This window comes from Topomyia yanbarensis, chromosome 1 (assembly GCF_030247195.1).
Source record: "Topomyia yanbarensis strain Yona2022 chromosome 1, ASM3024719v1, whole genome shotgun sequence".
In the NCBI taxonomy this organism is placed as follows: domain Eukaryota; kingdom Metazoa; phylum Arthropoda; class Insecta; order Diptera; family Culicidae; genus Topomyia; species Topomyia yanbarensis.
The window spans coordinates 32311481-32325894 of record NC_080670.1 but is presented as its reverse complement, the minus strand read 5'-3'; the positions used below and the strand labels follow the sequence as shown (position 1 = coordinate 32325894).

At 43.0% G+C, this 14414-nt stretch overlaps 2 protein-coding genes across 4 annotated transcripts in view; both read left to right on the top strand.

Moving 5' to 3' along the window:
- The window catches only part of LOC131677302 (cadherin-89D), a 203325-nt gene that overhangs the window by 117647 nt on the left and 71264 nt on the right, over nt 1-14414 (top strand). The window lies entirely within an intron of this gene.
- LOC131677303 (uncharacterized) lies at nt 5259-7143 on the top strand. Its single transcript, XM_058957032.1, has 3 exons — nt 5259-5739; nt 5808-6737; nt 6799-7143. Exons 1-3 carry the CDS (start codon nt 5686-5688, stop codon nt 6970-6972), a joined length of 1158 nt encoding a protein of 385 aa, XP_058813015.1. The 5' UTR covers nt 5259-5685; the 3' UTR covers nt 6973-7143.

Here is a 14414-nt window from a genome sequence, read left to right as displayed (position 1 = left end):
CTTGTTAGAATTAAAATTTCCAAGTCCTGGAGCAAATTGCTTCGGCTTTAGTGCATCACTTCCGTTGGATTTATTGATTGTAGTTGGCGCACTCTGAGTGGACGACACCTTGGCACCCTTACGAGGCAATCTAGGGGAAGCTTGATTTTTCCTCTTCCTGGACTCCCCTTTTTTTTTTTTTTTTTTTTTTTTTTTTACAATGGAGAAGACCTTTATGTCCTAGCCCAGTACACGTGCTAACGGTAGGGTCCAATCTACCACACGGGGTGCACTGGGGGCGTGTCGGACTCGAATGGTGACCAGCCATTAATACCGACTAAACTCCATTGGGCTCCGCCATCATTCCTCCCAGGAACTACCTCTCGGTATTACTTCTGGGGGGATGGCTGTACTCAATGTACTCATTCACTCTCACTCGCGCGATCATACATCCTGTATGAGGCTTACTTGGGTGCTCTCTCAATCACACTTTGATTCACTCTCAAACACTCCCACATGAGGCTGACTTTTGTGCTCACCTTTTACGTTCCATGCGAGGCTGACTTGTGTGCTCACCTTACTCATTCCTTGCTAGGCTTACTTTTGTGCTCGCCCTACCCATACATGTGAGGCTGACTTGGGTGCTCACCCTATCACCTGATTCACTCTCAATCGTGCCACTCTATTGTACCTTTGTCACTCCCTCTGGCATCCCATGTGGGACATTTTTCTTAGGCCCCACTTCTGACATACCATGCGAGGCTGACTTTTGTGCTCACCTTTTTCATTCCTTGCTTGCTACCAACCTGTGAGGCTGACTTTTATGCTCACCCTTAACATGCAGTGTGAGACTGACTTGGATGCTCACCCTTTCACTCCTCTGCCACGCCATGAGGCATCGATAGCTTAGTTCCAACATACTACGCTACGACCCTCCCGTCTTGGCATGAGGCAGTCCACTTATACGCCTATACACTCACTCTTCTGTCTTGCTTCGGGGTGGCTGGGTTTACCCCTTACGCGGTTGCCATTCGCTGCGCCAACCTACCTCGGCATGAACAGACCATTCACTCTCTTATTTTGCGCTTGGCCTTTTTCGCTCCAACTAACCAATCACTAGTTAGCCGTGCCCGCCGTCTGTTGCTCGGTTCGCCAGATTACCTGTAGCCTACTGGCAATCTGGATGGTAGCAGCCGAGACTGCGTTCCACTTCTCCACCGTTTGACACATCCGCTGGATAAGGGTATCCGGGGTTGTGTCCCAGCCACAGACGTCAAGCATTGCTCTTCTTTCGACGTCGAACCGATGACATACGAACAGTATGTGCTCGGCAGTTTCATCTACACCTGGGCAGTCCGGGCAGACTGGGACCTCCGCGTGTCCGAACCTGTGGAGGTACTGACGGAAACAGCCATGGCCTGACAGGAATTGTGTCAGGTGGAAGTGAACTTCCCCATGGGGTCTTCCCACCCAGCTCGATATGCTAGGTATCAGCCGGTGGGTCCACCTACCTTTCGAGGAGTTGTCCCACTCACGCTGCCATCTGGCGACCGAGGTCACCCTGGTGCGCTCGCGGGCTCCCCTATTTCCACGTAGCTCAAAGCACTCCTCATCTTCCCGAATGACCAGCCCGACTGGCATCATGCTCGCTATCACGCAGGATGCATCGTGTGATACCGTGCGGTAGGCAGATATCACTCTGAGGCACATCACGCGGTAGGTGCTCTCCAGTTTCTGTAGGTAACTGGTTACCCTCAGTGCTCTTGACCATGACGGGCCGCCGTACCTGAGGATAGATACGGCAACGCCTGCCAGTAACCTACGTCTACTGGCGCACACCTTTGAGCTGTTGGACATCATTCTCGATAGTGCCGCAACAGCAGTCGACGCTCTCTTGCACGTATAGTCGACATGGCTGCCGAAGGTCAGCTTGTCGTCTATAATGACTCCGAGAGACTTCAGACTTCGCTGTGAAGTGATCGCGACTTCTCCCACATGGATAACTGCATGTTGTGCCGACTTGCGGTTGTTGACGATAACTACCTCCGTCTTATGATGAGCGAGCTCCAGGCCTCTCGCGCTCATCCATTCCTCCACCGTGCTAATCGCGTGTTCTGCGGTTAGTTCTACCTCAGGAATTGACTCCCCGTAGACCTCCAAGGTTACGTCGTCGGCAAAGCCGACGATCTTGACCCCAGGAGGGAACTTCAGTCTCAGAACCCCGTCATACATGAGGTTCCATAGCACCGGGCCTAGGATCGAGCCCTGCGGGACTCCGGCGGTAATCGGAACCCTTTTCTGACCGGCATCGGTCTCGTATAGCAGTACGCGGTTTTGGAAGTAACTTTCCAGGATCCGGTACAGACCCACCGGTAGGCTAAGCCGGTGTAACGAGAGCGCGATGGCATCCCAGCTTGCGCTGTTGAATGCATTCTTCACGTCAAGTGTCACTAACGCACAGTATCGAATACCTCGCCTTTTTCGTTGGATCGCTATCTCGGCAGTATTTATCACTGAGTTGAGAGCGTCCACTGTGGACTTACCCTTCCGAAAGCCAAACTGGTTGCTTGACAGACCGTCCGTACCTTCCGCGTACGGGGTGAGCCTGTTGAGGATGATCCTCTCAAGCAGTTTGCCAGTCGTGTCTATCAGACAGATTGGTCTGTACGCCGATGGGTCGCCTGGCGGCTTCCCGGGCTTCGGCAACAGCACCAGTTTCTGCCTTTTCCATCTATCGGGGAAACGGCACTCGTCAAGGCATCTCTGCATAGCTAGCCTGAACATGTTCGGGTTCGCTATGATCGCTGCCTTGAGAGCGTTGTTCGGAACTCCATCCGGCCCTGGAGCTTTGTTCATTGCTAGGGATTTAGCCACTGCGAGTAGTTCTTCGTTCGTCACTGGAGCCACCATTTCGACCGTGCCCGCACTGTCTCGTAGTGCAGGTGGCCAGGGGCTTGTGGCTCGAGACGGGAAGAGTACTTCGATAATCGTTGCCAACCGGTCCGGAGACCGTTCTGGGGGTGAGGAGCCCCCTTTGGTCTTGGCCATCACAATCCGGTAGGCGTCACCCCACGGATTCGCGTTGGCACTCTCACACAGGTTGTCGAAACACGCTCTCTTGCTGCTTTTTATAGCCTTGTTAAGGGCTAATTTCGCAGCTCGAAACACTTCACGGCGGTTCTCTCTTGCATCCTCGGTGCGAGCTCTTTGCATCCTACGTCTAGCTCTGAGGCAGGCTGACCGTAGAGCTGCAATCTCGGCACTCCACCAGTATACCGGGCATCTGCCGTTTCTTGGCAGTGTTTTTCTCGGCATAGTGGCGTCGCACGCGCGTGATAGAACAGCTACCAGCGCATCCCCGCTTAGACTGTCGGTGTTGGTCCTGGACTCCCCTGGGTTAACCAAAGATGTTCCCTCTTGTGGGTCGTCAGATTCTTGCTCAACGCCAGCCAAAAGAGCAAAGGAATTTTCGGAAGGGACAGATGGCGAAGCATTCTTAAGAATTTCTGCATAAGAGCGCTTCGAGCGTTCCTTAAGGGAGCGCTTAATTTTATCCCCGCGCTGTTTGTACGCGGGGCATGATTTAAGATCATGCGGAAGGCCCCCGCAGTAAATACACTTCTGAGTTTCTCCACTGCAAGAGTCATCCTCATGTTCTCCCTCGCATTTGCCGCACCTTTTCTTATTGCCACAATAGGTGGCTGTGTGGCCCAGCTGCTTGCAATTGCTGCAGTTCATTACCCGCGGTACAAACAGGCGAACCGGTAGACGAACCTTATCCAGGAGGACATAGTTGGGGAGGGAAGACCCGGAGAAAGTCACCCGAATCGAGTCTGACAATGAATAAGTTGTCTTATTATTCTCAGTTTTTGCTGAATACAATTGCTTGCATTCCAGAATCTTCACATGTTCAAGTGAGGGGTCCTTAAAGCAACCAACTCCATACTTCAACACGTCTTCGCACTTCAAACCCGGTTCGGCAACGACCCCGTCGATCTCCACTGCCAAACAAGGTATATACACCTTAAATTGCTTTGTAAAGCGCTCGCTGCGAGCAATCTGGTTTGCCTGGTCGAGGTCATTCACTAATATGCGTATCTTATTAGCTCTAACACGTGTTATCTGAGCTACGGCCGGGTAGTTAGCAGTCAGCTCCCGTGAGATCTCTAAAATATTAAGCGATTTCGTAATGGGCCGGAAATAGACCACCCAGGGCCCAGTTGAACTGGGTGGGTATGTTTTAATACGAGGAGGACTGGGGGAATCAGGGGAGGGAGTAATTTCGGGTTTATCCGGTATATCCATGGGAAAATCATTCCCATCCAATGTTACTTCGCCCTCGGCCATTTAGGCACGAGGATAGCACGTGGTGTAAACGAGAGATGAAACTTATATTCAGGGGAAAGGGATCTAAGAAGTAGCGACAGATCGGGGGAAAGGGAAATGAGAAAAAAAAAAAAAGATGCTTAGCTTATATAGCGGCTTGTCCGGTTATTGAACTATTCACTTCACCAACCTAGGCACCGGCGAACAAAGCCTGCCGCAAACAATGACTGGCCTTCACAATGTATATATTTATATTGATCTACTCTATGCACAGCACAAGAAAACGATCTGCTTCGATCGAGAGTTCAGACGATTGTGAACTTTGTATATTGTTTTTTATTGCGCTACGTTTGGTATCGGTGATATTTGTTGTTTATTTAATAATATTACTGCTTCAACTTTGTTTGCTTTTTATTACACTAAATGCTATTTCGATTTCTTTAGCTGCCGTTTTCCCGTTCTTATTATTATTAAAAAAATGCTGGTTGTTCTTTTTACTTTACTTTTCATTTGTTTTACTTTTGCTCAAGTTTTGTTTTTTCTCTATTTAGTATTTTACTGTATTTTTTGACATTTTATTTCATGCTTGCTATTTTCACTAAGTGGATAGTTTTAGATAAAGTTAGGTTTTTATGTTTCGAATTCATCTCATTAGCAACTAGCACTAAACGGGGATCAATTAGACTGTAAATCCAAGCAGTCACACAACAGTCGTGAACGACAGCTAAGCAATTGTGTTTGTGATTTTGGTTTACCCACTTCCAAAATCTATATTTTTTCGATTTATCACTATTTGTGTACTTGAAATATTGTTCAACTTTTCCTATTTCTATCATTTATTTTGTCATCCTTCGCTAATTTTCCACGACCGCGCGACTTGAACCCTTTCGCAAGCGCCGATCAGCTGATGGCGGACATGCGCACCCGGGTCCAAGTTCACTACCCGTATCTCGCATCAGAATCTGCTGTGTTTATTTTGCCATCACGCCGTCGTCTTTCAAAACACAACACACGAATGAACGCTCCGTCGTCCCGTTCATCGATCGTCCGCATTAGAAAATCAAAAGAGATGCAAAAGTCCTGGCAGAGCGCACAAAGCCGCCGACAAATCAGCTGTGTGAACGGGGAGGATAGTGCCAGCAAGGTTCGAGCTTGGCATTGACGCAGTTTCTTCGGATCTGTGTCGTTAATTTTGTGCCCGTTTGGTTTAGTGTGTCGATTCGAGTATCAATAAAACGTACTGTGCGAAACTAGTCCCGTGGAAAGTGATATCCGTGCGAAGTGCTGTGCAGAGCAGACAAAGCGGCTCTCGTTGAAAGTGGGTAGTTAAAAAAAACGAATCAAAACAGAGAGGGGTCACGCCGAAAGTACGCGACAAAAATGAATGTCGCAGAATTTTCCTCGATGCTTAGCATCGACGATATGCCGTTTGAGGTTAGTGACCGTGTGTGACACGTGTGTGTTTGATGGCGTTGTTTCACTTTCTAAGAGCTTTATTGCAGATACTTTGCGACGTGTTTGACTATTTGCCACTGGCGGACATTAAAATGGCGACTCTCGTCTGCCATCGATGGAATCAGATCATTTTCTCCGAGCTGTACATTAAACGGTTCCGGATGGTTATCAGCCTGAACGAATCGCTGGTTCGATTGAAGCAGATGGCACAGATCCTGGAGAAATCGGATCGTGACTATTACAGCATTATCCTGAAGGCTAATTTGGGCAGCCCGTTAACCGAAGCCCGGCTCAAGATCGTCAAATATGTCGTCCGACTGATTTCCGAGTATGCCGAATCGCTTTACTTCAACATGACGGATCTTCGGCTGGAGTCGTGCGTTTCCGAGCGGCTGCTTCGCAGTCGAAGGCTGCAGCTGATCGACACCCGTGCCAAATATATTCCCCTGGGAATGGGTCTTAAAGAATCGATGCTGTCTGCGATCTGCGAGTATGCAACCGAGCTGGTGGATTTGGTGATTTCCGATCTGAACATTAACAATCCGAAGGCGTTGGAAAAATTGTCGCAGCTAAGCCAGCTGAAGTTGCTGCTGATCAGTGACTATTATCCTTACGTGAAACCTGTGACCCCTCCGATCAGCGTCCCCAGCTTGGAGAACCTCACGCTGATCAACGTGACGGACGAGTCCAATTTCTACTTCAAGGTGGACAGTTTGAAGCGTTTTTTTATTCACACCACCGGAACGGATGCCGAGAGGACGATGCAGTTTATATCGGACAACATCGTTACCATCAGTAGGCTGTGCATTCATTTCAGCGCACGAGCCATACAGGCTCAGCCAATTTTCGAGCATTTGGATCGATTTCCCGCACTGAACACGTTCGAGCTAGGAGGCGTTGCCATTCCTGTCGATGCGCTGCGGGATCTTAATCCGTGCAATCGGGTGCAGAAATTGATACTGGTCGAGTGTCATCTGGTTGGTTGTTCAGGACGTGAGTTTGTACATATTATTGATCCTTAATTTATTTGGTTTGCAGGAAACTCTCTTCCTAACTGATCTCAACAAAAAGCTACTGTACCTGAGACAGTTGGTTTTGGATTCGTGTTTACTCTTTCACCGGAAGCATGGTTTCCAACGGGTTCAGTACGACGATTTGGAACCGTTGAGAAGGGCGTTGCCTAACCTACAGGTGCTATTGGATTACAATTAAGTCTCGTTCGGGTTAACAAAAAATTCTTATTAGCATTCGACTGAAGAAATAAAATTGAATTTGAATTTTATTTGAGATAAATAAGTAAATTTAACCGATATTAGGGGCAATCATGTTGAATAGGATTTTTTTCATATTCTAGAAACATTAAATAAAGGTTCCAAAACGTTAGTCGCTGTTTTTTTTCTTCTATGGAAACCAACACTCCTCGGTTCACACGTGAGCTAATAACTCAACGCAACAATGATGATCACCGTCCAATCCGGGTGAAAGAGATGGAAACAAAGACACACGTTAATGCGTGAGAACAGATGGGACAATACCACTGTTCGCACTTTCGCCACTTCTAGCTCGGAGTGCGAGGGCTCGAAGGGCACCAAAGTCGTTGGGGGGTGGGGTGGTGGTGAAGGAACACACACAAGTGTTCATAATTATCGCAACGTGTAAGTATTGTTACAGCTTTTCTCGCAGAAATTTCTTTTTCCTTGTATGTTTATTTGCTGTTTGATTGCCGGCTACTACCTATCACTCTCATACCCTCGACTGGCTGCAAAAGATGGGACCTTTTCGAACCTTTCGGTTTCAGTGTGCGAATAGGGTTTTCTGTTATCGCGAGTTTCGTCTGTGGTGCATTCAATTACAAAAACCGAGCTCACGGCCGATTATGATGCGCTCTGGGGGAAACAGTTTCACTATCGTAGTAGGCTGTACGTAGTGTGACAATTGCGTTGTTATGATTATTTTGAATGGAACGCCTTCTCAAACGTGCTGGGGGGGGGGGGGGGGGTCAATCGTTTTCGGGACTAATGGGTTAATAAGTTGCGCACCTGAGCTTGATTCGTTTTCGATCTGTCGCCGCCGCCCCAGGGAATTATTAGCTCCAGAAGGCGCTGCACAATGGCGCACGATGACTTTCTCTTTCTCTCAGGGGCTACTGGTTGATTTTTTCACACAGTCTTCTTCTGCATTAATTCTGTTTTCCCGCTCTAACGATGGTGTGTAACCAATTTTTTTTTTTTTCATGGAACCCTTTTTGGAAACAGTTTGGTGTTTGGCTTCCTGACGGAAAAATATTTAATTTTAAAGCCAAATTATATACAGGGTGTTTGGTTCATGGTTAAGAATCTCTCGGGGGGTGATAGACTGCCATATTTGGAGAAAAAAATTGTTCTACACATACCATCAAATCTCAACCATTATAGAGTTATTGAACTTTTTGTGTAAAAAACTTATTTGTCTTAAAATACCTCTAACTTTAAAAGTATACTTTATATTTTAAATGTTTCAGTTCCATTCGAAAGGTGAGAATTTCCTATTGAATGGTGTTCTCATATCTTTTAAGTAATTAGTTTTAATTACCTTTTAGCTGTAAAGTAGTTAAAAGTTAGTGTTTTTGAAGAGGTTTTTGCTAATTTTCTCGAAATAATGAAGTATGATAATATCCATTATCCAAAAGTTGGGTTTTAGGACGATTCATAATTTGTTCTTTGACGTCATATTTCTATCTCTTCTCATTTCTTTGTAATTTCATTACTATACTTTTTCTGTAACCGACTTGCAAGTGCTTAAAAGACTCTAATCTAAAAAATATGCTTTATATCGTTATTTACAAGATTTCATTGGAAAGCTGAGAAAATGTCCTATCAGTGTATGTACAAATATCTTTTAGTTAAGTGTACAAAATGACTTTTTACTAACGAAAAAACTCAAAATTTGTGTTTTTTGGAGTTTTTTAATTATTCTAATTATTAATCAACAAAATTTATCGTTACTATTGTTCATTTGATGCCCCTTAATGTTCTCAAGAACTTTTTATTTGACACTTTGTCTGTATCTCTTTTCATTTTGCTGCTATTTTATAGTTAACACAGCATGACCTCGCCACAAATGCAGTTCGTTCGAATTCGTTATTTTTGCATATGAAACTATGTGATAAAAACGATTTTGCGTCGAAACCAAAAGAGATAATTGAATGGAGTCAAAGAAAGAATTGTAGAACTTGCTGAGATGCATTATTTCCATGATAATAATGGTGATGTTTATTATTTACTATTTTAAGAAAATTAACGAAAATGCTAATAATAGCGCTAACTTTACACTAATTTACTTTTAAAAGAATACTAAATTCACTTAACTGAAAGGTATTAATACATTTTTCACTGTAAAATTTTCCTGGCTGTCGAATAAAAAGAAAAAAAAAGTACAATAAGTGCCATAATTTTTCAATTAGAGCTGGTGCTAGTGAAAATGAGAAAAAAATATCCAAGTTGAATAACCCAAAATCATGAAAATAATAAAAGGTAAGTGTATCATGTCAACGAACGAACGAATTATTCAGTTCATCAAGACTAACAATCTGAATTATTAAAATGATGAGGTTAACTATTAGGATTTTCAAGAAATTAACGAAAAATCGTTTAAAATTGTTTAATTTTCAATAAATTACTTTGAAAAGGCTACTTAAACTTGATAGCTGAAACATATGAGGGCATCACTCAATGCGAAATTTTCTCACCTTTCGAATGGAACTAAAACATTTAAAATACAAAGTATACTTTTAAAGTTAGAGGTATTTTAAGACAAATAAGTTTTTTACACTAAAAGTTCAATAACTCTGTAACGGTTGAGATTTGATGGTATGTGTAGAACAATTTTTTTCTCCAAATATGGCAGTCTATCACCCCCCGAGAGATTCTTAACCATGAACCAAACACCCTGTATAGGAGTTATGTGTCCAACAAAAAACACCTTTAACAGGCTAACGTGGGTACCCTCAAATTGAAATGCTCATAACTATGGCTTCCTTTATCCGACTAGGACACTTTTGGATTTTTTGGATTTAACAACTTTCCGATATTTTAATTTGTAAAATTGAACCGAATGAATGGATCTGATACTTGGTAATCCGCATTTTCCGGGGCAATGTTGCAGTACTAGGGTATGATCTGTTAATTTTAATAATGTCCTAGCAATATGAGTATCAAAACTCTTCAAATCGTCTCGGAAGTCTGTTATTTATTATTACGGGACCCTATGGCATTTAAAAAATGGAATTGGAATGGAATGGCCACTCACGGCCCCCTGGGAGCCTGTTCTGGAATGTCCGTTTCGGGGTTTTATCACCAAATGGTTCCAAAACCACGAGATACAGCGTACTGATGCAATTCCAAGAATTTTGATACCCATATTGTTAGAATTCCATTGAAGTTCACAAATAGTATTCCAATACTTGAACCTGCTTCCGGAAATCCGGATTCCCGGGAACCGAATGAAGTAACCCGATTTATTTTCACCAAGTCCAAAAGCGGATGAGTTCTTGAATCCAAAACATCCAAAAGCACCAAAATCGGTTGGAATTTATCTTAGTTATTGGCATTTCAGTTTTGTGGGTACCCGGGTACCCACGTCGGCCTGTTACGTAGTAAAAAAAAAATCAGGAACCCCTCCTAACTCCCCCCTTACTATATCAACAATATTATTAACCCAAAAGCTTGACTTAGTGAAGTTCTAAGATGTCACAAAGTTTCAATTTCCAGCTATGGATAAAACATAGGATAAGGAAAAACACTATCCGGTCATGAAACCATTCGTAGCTAAGTCAGGTTGGACTTTCACCAGACTTTCGTGTGATGATTTGGCAAGGCATGTGTAGTTGCAGGAAAAATAGAATTTTTGTCACTGGAGCGACGGTAAATACACAACTTTTGGTCTGGTATCACCAGAAAAGAAATTGTGTCATTAATTTAAATCAATGCCTCACCCTTGAAGAGTTTTCTATACATAATCGCTCCAGTCATGAAAACTTTTTGCTTCCACACCTACAGATACCTTGCCAAATCATGACCTTCCGAGCGAATATATTTACAAATACCAAAAAATGAAACATACCCGGAGCATCCTACTTACGTTCTACATGGGAAAATATTTGACTCGGTATTTGTCCAATGCATTTTCAGTGAGCAAAAATATCGTTCGCAGAAATTTTTTTTAGCGATGCAGAGTGTTTGTCTATTCAGTATATTTCCATACAGTTGTGCAACATTTGAATATTATTTCGCTAAATTTTCATCGCAATGTATTGGTGAGAGACAGTGAATCTTCAGGAGGCACCTCGAAAAAATACAGCGTACGCCATAACTCAAAATCTGCTGGACCAACCGTTTGGAAATATCGCACAGTTCTTCTTCACAGCATTGCCCAGGTAATGATGGGAGCTCTTTATAAAATTTTATTAGAATTGTTTTTTGATAACACGTTAACCATCTTTTAGCAGAAATCTAAAAGTTCGATTTCTGCTGAAAGATGGTTAACGTGTTATCAAAAAACAATTTTAATGAAATTTTATAAAGAGCTAGATTCTCGGAAGAGCTCCCCGTCAGAATCGCTCACTACAATACACAAACGAGACGGGTAATATCACCGACTAAAACACTACTTAAAGCCAATTGTAGTGGGCCTTGATTCTGAAAGTGATATTCACTGTACCGTTCAGATATGTGCGGGTGTGGGGATTTCGTGAGCATCATCGCGAAGGGCTCGAGCGTTAGTACGTTACCATGTTCGATCGCGTGTGCGTTTGTATGTCTCGTGTGATGACGTGCACGTAACTTCGCGTGTATGAATTCTATTTTATAATCGTGTGCCGGTACGCATATTCCCGTGTGTTCTTGGATGATCGCGCGCGGACCGTGAATCTGATACTTAATCTTTGGTGTACGGTTCAGATTTATAAAGAGCTCCCGTAGTTACCTGGGCAATGCTGTGAAGAAGAACTGTGCGATATTTCGAAACGATTGGTCCAGGAGATTTTGAGTTATGGTGTACGCTGTATTTTTTCGAGGTTTCAAAGTGCTACGTAAAACTAAAAAACGAGCAAAAATACAAGTTCTCTTATTTACTCGGGAAATATGAAGAAGAAATGTGCAAAATGTTAAAATGATTGGTCCAGCAGATTTTGAGGTATGATGTATCAGCAAAACACGACGAGGCGCCTTCAGAGATTCACTGTTTCTCACTTAATTTGCAGTGAAATGTTGCCATTATTATATGGAAAATGTAATTGTAATTCTCTGTGTCGTCACAACAAATTTTTATAAAATGTATCTTGTCAACCATATCCCTTCCACCTTCCTAATCAAACGAACGCGACTTCGTCTCATCAGTATCTGGCACATCGGAATCCCGCTGTCGGCTGTGTGGGGGTTGAATCAGCATTGTTTTAAAAAAATGCATAGGCCACTCTCGGTAGCCGGCTGCCCAGAAATACATCAAAAACTAAACAGGGCTTCCATTTTTTTTTCGAGTAATCGTATTCGAAGCCGCCAGCTAACAACACATACTTTTGTGGTCGCATTGCTCATATAGGGTGAATCTTTACACCCGAACTTTTTGTTAATTTTGTTATCTTTGTACTGTTTAAAATGATGGTTATTATCATTATTATTGTTTTTTATTCTCTATTTTTATCAGTGTAATTATTTCCTCTATTTTTGTAATTTTACCTACTTTTTGGATTCTTTTTGCTACTTTTGCTAATTTTCTTGTTTTGGTTTTTTTGACGTCGATTTCTCAGTATTTTAGTTATTTGTTATTCCTTTGTTTGTCCTTTTGTTGTTTTTACTATTTTTTAAGCGTATTTTATTGCGTATATCACCAACGTTTTGAAGGTCTATGCCTTCATTTTCAGGGCAAAACTACAATTTAGAAAATAATTTGAACAAAATTTGACATATTAAAAAAATTAAAGCTCATAATTTTTGCTGTTTTGGCTTTTTTTCTCATTTATTTGTATTAACTTTGAATAGTTTTGTTTTTTTTTGTAATTTTTGCAGCGACTTTTGTTTTTTAACGCTACCGATATACTAGGTCCTTTTTTGACGGCGCCGGTGGTTGAGTGGTAAGCGTGACCGCCACTCATTCCAATTTACCTGGGTTCAATTCCAGCCGAGGTCGTTGAGATTTTTCTGAGGTGAAAAAATCTGTGGTCACGTCTTCCTTCGGAAGGGAAGTAAAGCCGTTGGTCCCCGGTCTATGAGTTATCTAGTCCAGATAGTGATATCTAGTCCAGATAGTGAAGTCAACTCTCTGGCTTCGGTAAAGAAGAAGTGATCCAACTTCTATACTCTTACTAACAAAAATATCCTCCTCCTGTGATACTTGTGGAGTGCGCAGTAGTATATACGGCCTCTAGCAAAAGCAAGTATCGGACCAACCATTCCTTCCCTTTCCTTCCTCGATCTACGTTCGGGCCTGGCCGGCGCCGGTATTGATCAATACTTTAGGATTACCAGGAGTTGTACATTGAAAGATGTTTCGCTACTCCCAAGCATAATTATCTACTTATTCTCTGTGCAACTTCAGCTAGTCCAGATCGATAATGGAGTAGCAGCACGGGGTGGTCGCACAAGCTCAAGCTACCGATACACTAGGTACTTTTGTTATTTTTAATATTTTTGTTGTTGTGCCTACACGTATTATTTTTTTATATTTGTTGTATCAGTTTTTTTTCGGTTTTTATTTCTGTTATTTCTATTTTTGATGTCATCTTCATATTATTATTTTTAATTTCGATTATAGAGGTTTCACCCTTAAGGTCATTCGCCTCTTCGGGTTAGAAAAATCTCCTATGAAAAATTCCGGGGTCGGGACTCGAGACCAGGTAAGCTGCGTACAAGGCAATTGATTTACCAACTACGCTATGCCCACCCTCATATTATTTTTTATTTGTATTATATAACTGTTATTGCCATTCCTTTTTTAGACAATTGTCCCACTGAAGCTGTAGAGCTAGATTCTCGGAAGAGCTCCCCGTCCGAATCGCTCACTACAATTGCAAACGAGACGGGTAATATCACCCACTAAAACACTGCTTAAAGCCAATTGTAGTGGGCCATGATTCTAAAAGTGATATTCACTGTACCGTTCAGATATGTGCGGGTGTGGGGATTTCGTGAGCATCATCGCGAAGGGCTCGAGCGTTTGTACGTTAACATGTTCGATCGCGTGTGCGTTTGTATGTCTCGTGTGATGATGTGCACGTAACTTCGCGTGTATAAATTCTATTTCATAACCGGGTGCCGTTCGCATATTTCCGTGTGTTCTTGGATGATCGCGCGCGGACCTTGAATCTGATACTTAATCGTTGGTGTACGGTTCAGATGCTAGAAAAAAGTGGGTTCTTCCAAATCACTAGAGTTTCCAGTTATGTCGCCATGGAATGTGTTGTCTAGTAGACATGAGCCTTATTTTTTGATTCGCCCAACTGAATGAATTGACTCACGTTACTAGGAGACGGAGGGTAAAGATTGCCAGACGTTACCGATTCCTGATTGCGCATGTTTGTCGCGTGTGCTTGCGTGCATGTGACTTCGTGTGTATAAATCCGATTTTGTAAACGTAAGGCCATTCACATATTCGCGTGTGTTCTTGGATTGCCACGCGGA

Coding starts and splice junctions, on each gene's coding strand:
- LOC131677303 (XM_058957032.1), top strand. CDS start 5,686: ATGAATGTCGCAGAATTTTCCTCGATGCTTAGCATCGACGATATGCCG. Junction 5,740..5,807: donor TCGACGATATGCCGTTTGAG/GTTAGTGACCGT, acceptor GCTTTATTGCAG/ATACTTTGCGACGTGTTTGA. Junction 6,738..6,798: donor TACTGGTCGAGTGTCATCTG/GTTGGTTGTTCA, acceptor TTTGGTTTGCAG/GAAACTCTCTTCCTAACTGA.